This window comes from Chiloscyllium plagiosum, chromosome 19, assembly GCF_004010195.1.
Source record: "Chiloscyllium plagiosum isolate BGI_BamShark_2017 chromosome 19, ASM401019v2, whole genome shotgun sequence".
Classification (NCBI taxonomy): Eukaryota; Metazoa; Chordata; class Chondrichthyes; order Orectolobiformes; family Hemiscylliidae; genus Chiloscyllium; species Chiloscyllium plagiosum.
In genome coordinates this window covers 42,337,700-42,352,065 of record NC_057728.1, presented here as the reverse complement: position 1 = coordinate 42,352,065, position 14,366 = coordinate 42,337,700, and the positions used below count along the sequence as shown (strand labels likewise).

Below are 14,366 nucleotides of genomic sequence, written 5' to 3'. Positions count from 1 at the left end.
GAAACAGCGCCGCTCCACTTCAGCACCGGTGGTTTGTGAACAGCGCATAATGGGGTTTGAGTAATTATAGGCAAAAGTGAGGACTGCAGATGCTGGAAACCAGAGTTTAGATCAGAGTGGTGCTGGAAAAGCACACCAGGTCAGGCGGCATCCGAGGAGCAGTAAAATCGACGTTTCGGCCAAAAGCCCTTCATCAGGGATAGAGGCAGGGTGCTCAAGGGTGGAGAGATCTGGAGGCTTCCTGCCTCTATTCCTGATGAAGGGCTTTTGCCCGAAACGTCGATTTTCCTGCTCCTCGCATGCTGCCTGAACTGCTGTGCTTTTCCAGCACCACTCTGATCTAAACTTTGAGTAATGGTACCTCCCGGATCCTGAGCTCTCAAATTAAAGGTACAGATGAGCTAAAGACAATCTCCCCTGCCTCAAGATTGCTCCTTATCTTTTGTCACTCATCAGCTGGTGGGCTGCATTGCGAGAATCCCGAAGAAATACTATCATTTGACATTCTCTGGCGAAACATGCAGATGTTGGTATCTCTTAAATGCATCATGGCTGTATGGCAAACAGTCCCATAATTCAACTAACAAGTTTCTCTGAAACAAATGTAACTCATTTATCCTTATGCAAGAACTGCCCAAGCTTTGGGTGTTTGCAAATCCAATCTCCTGTGTACATTACATTAATATTGTCCTTTGTCCCCAATTAGGAGTTGACACAAAGCTGAAATTTACGATCCAACCATCCTTGAGCAAGCATGGCTTCCAGCAGGTAAGTCATTGGGCAACTTTCAAATTTCTGGCACTTTTGTGGAGGCAGTGATTGTGCTACCTGGTACAAAGGAACATGGTTATGGTTGTGAGAGGGTGACAATCAGCTAAGTTCCATAATTCATTGCAGTAGAGCCTCAGGTAATCTTCAGTTCCACTGTCAAAATATTAGAGGTATTCAGCTCCATTGACTAGTTTCTCAGGTTGTGAAACAGTTCATGCTCTCAAAGCTGCAGAATCATGAGGTTGGATAGACAAGTTGAGTGTGTGTTGAGGGGTGATGGTCTCTGTTGTGAGGTTTTCCAATGGTAACTTAGAACTCAAGGGTCAGTGGATAGTCAGTTTTAAAATTTGATCAGAGGAAGCTGAAGCAGAACATTTTTGAATTGTGTTTGACAAACCTGCCAGAGAATTTTAAGGCTTTAGCTTTTAGAATAGATGAGGGGGAACCAGAGGATGTGATTACTTGGATTTTCAGACAACTTTTGATAAAGTCCCATGTGAGAGGTTATTGTGCAAAATCAAAGCTGTGATAGTACATTGGTATAGATTGAGAATTAGTTAGCTGACAGAAAAGCAAGAGTAGGAGAAAGTGTGTCATTGTTGGAGTTGAAAGTGGTGTCAAGCGAGGTTCCATAGGTATCAATGCTTGGGCCCCATCAATTACAATATATAGCAAAGATTCAGATGAAGGCATTGTGTGTAATATTTCCAAGTTTGCTGATGACGCAAAGTTAAGTGGAAGTGATGAAGAGGGTGTAAAGAGGATTTGGACAATTTAAACACTTTGAGTGGGGAAATATTTGGCAAATGGAGTACAATGTATAATATAATGTTGTCCATTTTGCTAGGTGAAACAGAAAAGTACAGTATTATTTAAATGGTGATAGATTAATAAACCTGGATGTTCTTGTGTACTGGTCACTGGAAAAAAAAATACATGTACGCCAAGCGATTAGGAAGGCAAGTGGTATGTTGGACTTTATTATAAGAGAATTTGTGTACAGGAGCAAGAAGGTCTTAAAGCGGCTATGCGGGGCCTTGGACATTTATGTGCAGTTTTGGTTTCCTTATCTACGAAAAGGGATTGCAGTGAACATTCACCAATCTGACTCCTGAGTATTGTTGCCTGTATTACTGGTGTTTAGACAAACGAGAGGGAAATAAAATGAAAAGTATAAAAGTCTGACTGACAGAGCTAGAGAGACTAGATGCAGGAATATATTTCCCCTGGCCACAACAAGGGGCCATGGTCTCAGGATGCCTGTAGGTCATAACAAGTTTTGAGAAGATTTGTAGCTCAGGTTGAGGTTCTGAGTGTAGATTTGCTCACTGAGCTGGAAAGTTCATTTTCAGATGTTTTGTCACCATACTAGGTAATATCTTCAGTGAGCCTCCGGATGAAGTACTGGTGGTATAGCCCGCTTTCTATTTATATGTTTGGGTTTCCTTGGGTTGGTGATGTTATTTCCTGTGGTGATGGCATTCCCTGTTCTTTTCTCAGGGGGTGGTAAATGGGATCCAAGTCAATGTGTTTGTTGATTGAGTTCCGGTTGGAATGCTATGCTTCTAGGAATTCTTGTGTGTGTCTCTGTTTGGCGTGTCCTAGGATGGATGTGTTGTCCCAGTCAAAGTGGTGCCCTTCCTTCTCTGTATGTAAGGATACTAGTGAGAGAGGGTCATGTCGTTCTGTAGCTAGTTGATGTTCATGTAGTCTGGTGGCTAGTTTTCTGCCTGTTTGTCCAATGTAGTGTTTATTACAGTTCTTGCAAGGTATTTTGTAAATGACATTAGTTTTTCTTGCTGTCTGTGTAGGGTCTTTCAAGTTTATTAGCTGTTTACGAGTGTTGGTGCATTTGTGGGCTACCATGATGCCAAGGGGTCTGAGTAGTCTGGCAGTCATTTCGGAGATGTCTTTGATGTAGGGGAGAGTGGCTGGGGTTTCTGAACGCGTTTTGTCTGCTTGTTTGTGTTTGTTGCTGAGAAATCAGTGGACTGTGTTCATTGGGGACGTGTTCTTTTTGAATACATTGTCTAGGTGATTTACCTCTGCTCTGCATAGTTTCTCTGTGCTGCAGTGTGTGGTGGCTCATTGAAATAATGTTCTAATGCAGCTTCATTTGTGGATGTTGGGATAATATCTTGAGTAGTTCAGTATTTGGTCCGTATGTGTTGTTTTTCTGTAGTTTCTGGTTTGAAGTTCCCCATTGACTGTTCGCTCAACTGCAACATCTAGGAATGGCAGGTTGTTGTCATTTTCTTCCTCTTGTGAATTTTATGCCAGTAAGGGTATTGTTGATGGTCTTGAATGTTTCCTCTAATTTGATTCGTTTGGTGATGACAAAGGTGTCATCCATGTAGCAGAACCAAAGTTTGGGTTGGATGGTTGGCAGGGCTGTTTTTTTTAGTTTCTGTATTACTGCCTCTGCTAAGAACCCTGATATCAGAGATCCCATGGGTGTTCCGTTGGTTTGTCTGTCGGTTTTGTTGTTGAAGGTGTTCCAGCCCCACACAAAAAAATCAGAAATCTGGAGAATTAAGTAAGACCGACTTCCAAAAAATGAAATCAGACGGATTCCAAACACCACGCTTCTACAGATTACCCAAAATTCACAAAATAGGAGCCCCTCTCAGACTCATAGTCTCACTACCTGGAGCACCAACTTACAGATTGGCCAAGGAGCTACATCAAAGGCTAAAACATTTAGTAGAAGACTTACACCACTCCATCCACTGAACCCAGAATTCCTAAAGACCATCAAACACACCAAGATAGAAGAGGATGAAATTATGGTCTCTTTTGATTTAACAGCCCTGTTCACATCCATCAACATCCACCTGGCCATGGAAACATTGACTACACTATTAGAAGAACCAAAGACACATACACCAAACACCACAAACGTCATCAGCAAGGACAGTATCATTAAGCTAATGGACTTATACATTACCACCCATTTTACCTTCAACAACAAAACCGACAGACAAACCAACAGAACACCTATGGGATCTCTGATATCAGGGCTCTTAGCAGAGGCAGTAATGCAGAGACTCGAACAAACAGCTCTGCCAACCATCAAACCCAAACTTTGGTTCCACTATGTGGATGACACTTTTGTCATCACTAAACGAAACAAATTAGAGGAAACATTCAAGACCATCAACAATACCCTTACTGGCATAAAATTCACTAAAGAGGAGGAAAACAACAATAAACCGCCATTCCTAGATGTTGCAGTAGAGTGAACAGCCAATGGGGAACTTCAAACCAGCGTCTACAGGAAAACAACACATACGGACAAAATATTGAACTACACAAGATATTATCCCAACATCCACAAATGAAGCTGTATTAGAACATTATTTCAATGAGCCACCACACACTGCAGCACAGAGGAACTAATGCAGAGCAGAGGAAAATCACCTAGACAATATATTCGAAAGGAACACATCCCCAATGAACACAGTCCACTGATTTCTCAGCAACAAACACAAACAAGCAGACAAAACACTTCCAGAAACCCCAGCCACTCTCCCCTACATCAAAGACATCCCCGAAATGACTGCCAGACTACTCAGACCCCTTGGCATCATGGTAGCCCACAAATGCACCAACACTCGAAAACAGCAGCTAATGAACTTGAAAGACCTAATACAGACAACAAGAAAAACTAATGTCATTTACAAGAACTGTAATAAACACTACATTGGACAAACAGGCAGAAAACTAGCCACCAGACTACATGAACATCAAATAGCCACAAAAAGACATGACCTACCCTTAGTAGTATCCTTACATACAGATGAGGAAGGACACCACTTCGACTGGGACAACACATCCATCCTAGGACAAGCCAAATGAGAATTCCTAGAAGCACGGCATTCCAACCGGAACTGTATCAACAAACACATTGACTTGGATCCCATTTACCACGCCCTGAGAAAAAGAACTGGAAATGATATCACTGCAGAAAATAACGTCACCACAGGAAATGAAATCACCAACCCAAGGAAACCCAAACATATACAGGTAAATAGAAAGCAGGCTACACCACCAGTGCTTCATCCGGCCGCTCACTGAAGATTTACCTAGTATGGTGATGAAACGTCTGAAAATGAACCTTCCAGCTCAGCGAGCAAATCTACATCCACTGTAGGTCATTTTGTTCTAAGGTGAAGAGAACTTTCTTCAGTGAGAAAGTGATAAACCAGAAGGATTCGACACCACTGGAAGCTGTGGAGAGAAACTAATAGAATTATATTTGAGAAAAGAATAGTTAAATTTTGAGAAGCTAAGGGTGTCGAAAGGTATGGGGAGGGGAGAGAGAGGGAGTTGTTATTATGACTAAGAATCAACCACGAAAATATTGATTGGCAGAGCAGGTTCAATGGGCTGATTGGCCTAATCCGGCTTCTATTCTCTGTGTTTCTATGTTTCCACATGTGCCAAGTAACATTCATGCCATATAAATGCTAGATGATGATCATTATGATGAAATTCATTTTTCATTGTTCCTTTATGTTCTGAGCTGGCTGCAGTGGAGAGGAAGTTAGCTGGAGAATTGTACTGGAGAGTTCAGGAAATATTATAATCCAATGGTTACTATATCTGTTCATGCATAGGAAGGGGAGTGCAGCTTGTTTCAAGCATTTCCACACATCATCCAAAACAGTCAAGGGTCACAGTGCAGTCAGTTTTTAAAGCAGTCAGAGTAAAACCAAACCAATACAAGAGCTGAGACACTGGAGATTTGAAACAAACTAAAATTGCTGGAGAAACTTAGCAGATCTGGCAGCACCTGGGAGTAGTGTGGCTGACCATGGGTTGCTGAGAAAGCTGTGGGCACTGTCTTCACACTTGCTACTAGACACGCTCTTTGGGGTTTTTGACTACAGTTTGTCCATGACCAGTATCTACCTTATGTTCATTCTGGATGTTGAGGTATGAATTAAGTACATATTTTGTAGTTTGTTTGTTATTTTAATGGCATTTAGTAACGTTTACTTCCTTGATTCAAAAACCATGGAATCTTTTGTCTTTATTATCTTAGTACCTTATATCTCAAACGTTGGCTACTTTTTAAAAAAAACTGGTTCTCTGCTCAAACACAACATAAATTTGGTTGTTTCATGAGGGATTATACACTATGCCCAATCAGGTGACTTCCCTTGTGTTCAATTGCATTCATTAGAAGCTCAAACTGGGGCAGTTATATAAATGGTTTGGCTCCTCACGTTCATTGTATTGCAGTAGCAGGTTATTCACTAGCTGAATCCCTAATGGATGTGCTGCAGCTACTAACTGTGTCTTCTTTTGGCAGCACATTCCAAACCTCTGATCTTCCCCACCTACTGAGGCAAGGACAGCAGGTACCTGGGAACCAACCTTCCCCTTAAGCAATGTGGCAGTTTAATCTTTAGTGCACAACAAGCAATGTCCACTGACCCAGTAGCACTTGGCAGTTCACTAAGGTTGGCTTTTCTGTCCCTGAAGGTCAGAATTCCTGCTGCCAGTCAATTAACAACCTTTCTTCAGCTTGACAAACTACTGCAGCTGGTGATGGGGAAGTAGTCAGAGACTTAAGCACCTCATAAAGTGCAGCTCAACCATGCAACAGAGCATTTTATGTTTCACAAGTTTTAAATTCCAAATGGTTATCAAAAGAGCTTCTGCTCGCCACCTGTTCTGAGACAATCAAAATAATTCTGAATGAAATGGAAATACTGCTGTCTTTTAACAATACTTGAGTTTTGCTGTTCTTCAATAAAATATTGCCCAATCCTTATTATGTTTAAGTGCCACCCATGAGCCATTGAGCAAGAAACCAGAAACGTGGAATAGTCTATTTTGAGTTAGCTGCTCTACTCCCAGGAGAGCAGTGAAATTGCTACAGTTACCATCGACTAGGAAGGTGAAAATTAGCTAAAGTCAATGGACTGCCAAGTTATCTCCAGATGGAAAAGTGCACAGGGGAGTATTCAGTAGACCAGATTATATCTAGCATGGTCAAGTTGTTTGTAAGTAGCTCAGCAAGACTTATATCTGACAAATCACAACTTCAACAAACACTGTAGGGTGGCATGATAGTAAACATTTATGCTAGTGAAGAATATCAAAACCACAGGCTGAAACTTGGTGCACCTCATACTGTATGGGAGAGAGTATTTTCAGGGTGACTGATACCCTGTCTCCACCAGCCAGAAAGTTTGCTGAATGAAGTACCAATCAGCCAATAAGAGTTGACAAGGACATTTCTTGGCAAATGATGAGCCTTGATTCTGACATCTTGCACTGTCAGAGCTGCTGGCTAATCGGAGGGAGATTGTCACTGGATTGCCATGGTCTTAAGTAGTGACAGGTAATTTCTTTTTATTTTAGGTCTCTCAGAGTGGGGGGCAGACACTGGAGAGGATTATAATGGAGATCAGGCTCAAGGACAGGAGTGATAGCAGCCAACTTTTGTCCCCTGATCCTTACCATCGATTGAATCTAGAATTGAGCAAGTAGAAGTGACCCATCAACCCCTCTCCCTCACCCCCGACCCCACCCCCGCCACCAACCCAATTGACAGCTTGTCATGTTTCCCAGTCTAACCTGCTGGGAAAGCCAGATAATCAGGACAGTGGCAGATTAAGGCCCTTAAGCGACCATTATTTGACCACTTAAAGTCTTTAGTTTGCACTAAATTGAGAGGTTCACCCATGGCTCTTCTCGGCCAGCATTTAATTGCTGTGTCAGCTAGAGGGGAGTGACTATCTCTCCTGCACTAACTTACCAATTATTTTCTCTTCTCACTGCCTCCCTCATCACTTCCAGTGAGGGGATATTTGCACCCACAGAGGTAAAAATTTGTAAAATCATTTGGTTTTACCTCACAACAAAATTAGTACAACATTTCTGTCATAAATTATAATGTAAAATTTCCCTGAAACTGTTTTGCAGAACTAATTCATTTGTATTATTTGATTTCAGTGGTATGATGCTCTGAAAGCAGTTGCTAGGTTACCCACGGGAATTCCAAAGGATTGGAGGAAAAGAGTAAGTGCTTATCGATTCTAGAGGTTGTGTCTATGTGCCTTTTTCATCTGTCTTTGTTAATAACAAATTATTTGTACGCAGTCAGATTAATTCTCAAGGCTGCATATTACAAAAGATTTACTTAAATGACTAATTGGGACGATTAAAAATCCAATGATTACCCCTCCTCCCAGTTATCTAGGGTTTAGATAGAATTATAATGATCAATAGTCTACTACATATATTCCGTAAATTTGAAAGATTTTCTTGTAACTTGCAAAGATGACTATTATAGAGGTGCTATTCAATGATTTATTTTAGAATTCATAAATGATGAATAATACAATTATAAATGAGTTCTCAGTGCTGAGTGGCATATGAAAGACTCCTGCAGCCTTTCTTTTACTCTGTTTATACCATATGCTGATTAAACTGGACAAACAATTTAAAAATTGGCATATTCTTTTTAAATTTTGATTTTATTAAGTATTTCGTCCAAAGATGTGCAGGTCAGGTGAATTGGCCATGCTAAATTGCCCGTAGTGTTAGGTAAGGGGTAAATGTAGGGGTATGGGTGGGTTGCGCTTCGGCGGGGCGGTGTGGACTTGTTGGGCCGAAGGGCCTGTTTCCACACTGTAAGTAATCTAATCTAATCTAATCTAATCTAATCTAATCTAATCTAATTTATTTTGTATTGCCAAATTCAGGATCATTACAGTCAAATGTGGTTTACACTTTAAGGACATTACTTCATCAAATATGCAACAATGTAGAAACAACATGTCACTAAGTGTGAAAAACTCTCAGAGCAACAAAAAAAAGTGTCAATTCAAAGCAATGGCTTACAGTTCTGAAAATAGATTTTTAAAAAAATTCTTCGAGTAGCAATAGTATGACATGTTTATACATTAAGCAAAGGATTGGTGAACAACAGAGTTAGTTTATGCTGTTTTAATTTAGCTCAAACACTAAAATGGAAACCAGTTTTACACCAGATGATACTTCTCCTAGCACTATCCTGAAGTCATGATGATGATGTCCAGTATACTTTCATCAAAAATGCTTCCTTTATGAGACCCATTTCCTATTTCCCAACTGCCATTCCTGTGCTGTTGAAAAGAATAAATCTAAGGATACACCAACAAAACTAGATAGAATGAATATAACAAAACAACAAACTAAAGGCATTCTAAATGGGCATAGCATTCATGACGATGTAAATGAATTGATTGTGCACACGACAATGTAAATGAATTGATAGTGCACTGTGAAATAAATATTCTCTGATAGCCATCATGGAGCTATAGGTGCATGATGACAAAGATTGAGTCCTGAATATTGAGGGGTATTTGACATTGAGGAAGAATAGGAAGCTGGATAAGGTGGAGTGGTAGCAGTGTTATTCAAGAATGGCTTTGGTGCAATAGTTGGAGATGACCTTGACTCAGGAGATCGGGGAGTAGAAATAGTGTGGGAGAAAATGAGGAATAGTAAGGGAAATAATTCACTAATAGGGATGGTCTACAGGTTCCCTGTCAGTAACTACAATGCCAGGAAGAAGTTACAAAAATAAATAATAGGTGCTTGTCATAATGGAATGGGAATAGTCATGAGTCATTTTAACATTATATAAACACAAAAAAATTGCATTGACAGTAGAAACCTGGATGAGGAGTTCATAAATTTTTTGACAGAGTTTCTTAGATCACCACGTTCTGGAACTAGCCAGGGATAAGGTGATTTTCAAAAATGTGCTCCTGAGATGTCAGCATCACTGGCTCGGCCAGCATTCATTGCCTACCTCGAAATGCCTAGAGGGTAGTTAAGAATCAATCCCATTGCTTTGGAGTCACGTGTGGGACAGCAGATTTCCTTCTCAAAGGGACATTACTGACTCAATTAAGCTTTACAATAGGCATATCATTGCAATAATCAAGGTCACCATTAGGCTACATTTTTCTCTTTCCAGATGCTAAATAATTCAAATTCACCCTCTGCCTTGGTGAATTTCAAATCCATGTTATTGTGTAATATGACAGAATACATTAGTGGCCTCAATAAAGATATCCCTAAGGAGCAGTAACCAAAATATGATTCCATCTTGCATTCATTTTGAAAGGGACAAGCGTGACTCTAAAACTGGTATGTTAAACTTAAGTAAGGCCAACCATGTAGGCATGACAGCTGAGGTACCTGAAGTGAACTGAGGTACTGGACTAGTGGATACATTAATAGAGGCAGTGGCAGGCATTTAAGAGGATATTTTAGAATACTCAGATTAGGTATATTCCTGTGAGAAAGACAATCTACCGTCTATGTTTAACTAAAGGAATTAAAGAAAACATCACACCTAAGAAAAATACCATATACTCACGCACAAAAGATGATTAGATCAGATGAGTACAAGACAGATGATTGGACAGAAGTAAGGTAGGAATGTAAAAATGGATAGCAAGAGTTTCTACAGATAATTTAAAAAGGAAAAGATTCCATAAAATGAGCATTGGCCACCTAGAGAGTAAGAATGTGGAGTTAATAATACATAATAAGAATTGGTGAATTGATTTAATAATATTATTCTTTTATTCCTACTATACTGAATGCAAAAACATTTCAGTAATACCTGTTAATCAAAGGTGAAAGGAAGAGACGCACTTGGTGAAATTATAATGCTACAGAAGTGGGACTGAGCAAACTGATGGAGCTGTGAGCTAAGAAATCTTAAACGACTTCACCCTGGGGTCTTAAAGAAAGTTACTATTTGTTAGAATCTGGAAAAAGTTCCATTAGTGTGGAGAGTAGCAAAAATACCAAGAAGAGAGGAAAACAGAAAACAATAAACTAGAGGCCAGTTAGGCTCAGGTCTACATAGGAAGGCGTTAGAGTCAATTATGAAGGGGGTTTTGGTGGGAACTTAAAATACCCAAAGTGATTGTGAAGAGACAGCATTGTTTTCTCAAAGAAAAGTCATGTTCAACCAATTTATTGGAGTTCTTGAAGGAGTAATGTGTACTATTGGTGAAGGAGAATGTGTAGTTGTACTGTAGTTAGACTTCCAGAAGCCTTTTAACAAGATGTCACAGAAAAGGCTATTGCAGAAAGTAAAAGCTGTAGTGTGTGGGATCATAAATTAGCATAGATAGTAGGTTGGCTAGCTGGCAAAAAACAAGAGTATCCATAAATCTGTGTTTTCCTGATTGACAGCATGTGATGTATGACATCCTGCAGGAGTCTGTGCAGGGGCCTTAGTTTTTTACAATTTACAATGACTTAGATGAGAAGAGTGAATGTGCTGTAACTTTGCTGATGACACAAAGATATGTGTCTTGTAGAGGTCATAACTTTATTTTTATTCATTCATGTGATTTGGGCATCTCAGGCTAGGCCAACATTATCACCCATTTTTAATTCCTCTATGGAGAAGGTGGTGGTGATATTGCAGCTGGTGGTATTCCTATGTATCTGCTGCCTTGCCCTTCTAGGTGGTGGAGGTTGTGGATTTAGAACACGCTGTCGAAAGACACTTGGTGAGACACTTGCTGCTGCTGTGCATTGGTGGTAAAGAGAGTGAATGTTGTAGGTGGTAAATTGGGTGCCAATCAAGCGGCTTCTTTGTCCTGGACATCGTCAAATCATTTGAGTATCATTGAAGCTGCACGTGCCAAAACAAATGGAGAGTATTCCATCACAATCCTGACTTGTGCCTTGTAGATAGTGAACAAGCATTGGAGAGACAATAGGTGAGTTATTCAAAACAGGATTCCTAGCTTCTGACTGCTTGTGTAACCACAGTGTTTATGTAGCTGCTACAGTTCAGTTTCTGACCAATATCTTGGTTAATCCTCAGGAAGTTGATAGTGGCAGATTCAGTAATGGTAATGCCATTGAATGGCAAGGGATGATGCAGACATTCTCTCTTGTGGTATAGATGTCAATTTCCATTTACCAGCCCAGTCTGGATGTTGCCCAGGTCCTACTGCATACAGGCATGGACTGCTTTCGTACCTGTGGAGTTGAGAATTGTACTGAAATTTTGCGGTCATCACGAACATCCTCACTTTTGACCTTGTAATAGAGGAAAAGACATTGATGAAGCAACTAAAAATTGTTGGGCCTAGGTCATTATAATGAGGAAATCCAGCAGAGGTATCCTTATGTGGAGATAACCTTCACCAACCATCTTCCTTTTGAGCTAGCTATAACTCCATCCATAGAACATAGAACATAGAAAAGTACAGCACAGAGCAGGCCCTTTGGCCCACAATGTGCCGAGATTTAATCCTAATGTAAAATATAGTAACAACCTATGCACCCCTCAACTCACTGCTATCCATGTGCATGTCCAGAAGTCACTTAAATGTCCCCAATGACTCTGCTTCCATCACCACCGCTGGTAACGCAATCCATGCATTCACAACTCTCTGTTAAAAAAAACATACGTCTGACATCGCAAGCGGCTTTATACCTTCCTCCTAATATCTTCAAACTATGACTTCTCATACCAGTCAATCTTGCCCTGAGGAAAAGTCTCTGGCTATTGACTCTATCTATTCCTCTCATTATTTTGTACACCTGTATCAGGTCTCCTCTCTTCCTCCTTCTCTCCAGAGAGAAAAGCCCAAGCCAATTCAACCTTTCTTCATAAGGCAAGCCCTCCAGTCCAGGCAGCATCCTGACAAACCTTCTTTGCACCTCTCCAAAGCCTCTGTATCTTTCCTATAGTAGGGCGACCAGAACTGGACACAATATTCCAAGTGTGGCCTCACCAGGGACTTGTAGAGCTGCAGCAAAACCTCACGGCTCTTAAACTCTATCCCCCTGTTGATGAAAGCCAAAACACCATATGCTTTCTTAGTAATCCTATCCACTTGGGTGGCAACTTTGAGGAATCTGTGTACTTGCACACCCAGATCCCTCTGTTTCTCCACACTACCAAGTATCCTGTCTTTAATCCGATATTCAGCATCGAGTTCAACCTTCCAAAATGCATCACTTCGCATTTATCCAGGTTGAACTCCATCTGCCATTTCTCAGCCCAGCTCTGCATTCTGTCTATGCCACGCTGCAGCCTGCAGTAGCCCTCTATACTATCGACGACACCTCCAACCTTTGTTTCATCCGCACATTTACTAACCCATCCCTTAACCTCCTCATCCAAGTCATTTATAAAAACTACAAAGAGCAGAGGCCCAGGTACAGAGCCCTGCAGGACCCCACTCAACACTATCCTCCAGGCAGAATACTTTCCATCTACAACCACTCTCTGCCTTCTGTCAGCTAGCCAATTCTGAATCCAGATAGCCAAATTTCCCTGTATCTCATACTTCCTGACTTTATGGATGAACCTACCATGGGGAACCCAGTAGATAGGTTTTCCCTTGATTTCAAATGACTCGGGTTTAGCTAGAAAATACCTGATGCCATATTCAGTTCAAAGCTGCTTTGTTAACGAGGTCAGTGATTCTTAACTCACATTCAGCTGTTTTGTCAAGGTTTAAACCAAAGTTAAGGTCAGGTACTAAATGGCCCTGGCAGAGTCCAAACTGAGTGGGTAAGCAAGTTTTTTTTTGCAAGCTTAATAACACTGTTAATGGCCCCTTCCATCATTTTGCTGATGATCAGGAGTTAGGATGGAAATTGACCAAGATGTTTTCCCGGCACGGGACAAACTTGGACATTTTCTGGATCGTAGGAGAGTTGCCAGTATAGTAGTTATACTGCAACAGCTTGGCTAAGGATGTGGCTAGTTGCAGAGCTTTCCATACTATTGCTGAAACTTTGTCAGGGCCCATAATCTTTGTAGTAGAACATGGAGTGATTTAGTTGGTTGAATATTGGCTTCTGTGATGCTGAGAAGTTTGGGAGGAAGCTGAGATAGATCATTCATTTTGGCACTTTTGGTAAAAGATCATTGCAACTGCTTTAGCCTTGTCTTTCATACTGATGTGTTGGGCTCCCCCATTGTTGAGATTGGTCATATTTGTGGAGCCTTCATCTCCTATCTGTTGTTTAATTGACCCCATCATTCATGACAGGACGTGGCAGGACTGCAGCACTAAGATCTGATCGTTGGTTGTGGATAGCTTAGCTCCATTGATTGCATATTGCTTCTGCTTTTTCACATGCAACTAGTCCTGTGCTTTAGTTTCACCACATTGACACCTTATTTTTAAGTGCGACCTCCGGCATGTCTTCCTGCAGTAAACCAGGGGTTGATAACTTGGTCTGTTTGCAATGGCAGAGTAGGAGACATGCTAGGCTATGAGGTTACAAATTTTGGATGAGTATAAGTCTGCTGCAGATGGCCCACAGCACTTCTGAACATCCAGTTTTTGTTTCTAAAACTTCAATGTCTACCCCATTTGACAAAGAGGTAGAGCCACACAACCTGATGGATGGTATCCTCAATGTGAAGATGGATCTTGTACGGTGCTCACTCTTTCTGATGCCCTCATGAATGCATTCATCTGTGACAGTAAGATTAGTGAGGATGAGGTCAAATAGGTGTTTCCTTCTTATTGGCCCCATCATTGCCATCTGGGGACCCAGTCTAGCAACTATATCATTCAGTACTCAACCAG

At 40.9% G+C, this 14,366-nt stretch overlaps 1 protein-coding gene across 4 annotated transcripts in view; it reads left to right on the top strand.

The window, feature by feature from the left end:
• The window catches only part of tbc1d30 (TBC1 domain family, member 30), a 67,377-nt gene that overhangs the window by 20,200 nt on the left and 32,811 nt on the right, over positions 1–14,366 (top strand). For all 4 annotated transcript variants that reach the window (XM_043709661.1, XM_043709659.1, XM_043709663.1 and 1 more), the window contains 2 exons: positions 707–768; positions 7,741–7,806. In XM_043709661.1, coding sequence (XP_043565596.1) covers positions 707–768; positions 7,741–7,806 — 128 coding nt within the window. The remainder of the gene's footprint in view (positions 1–706; positions 769–7,740; positions 7,807–14,366) is intronic.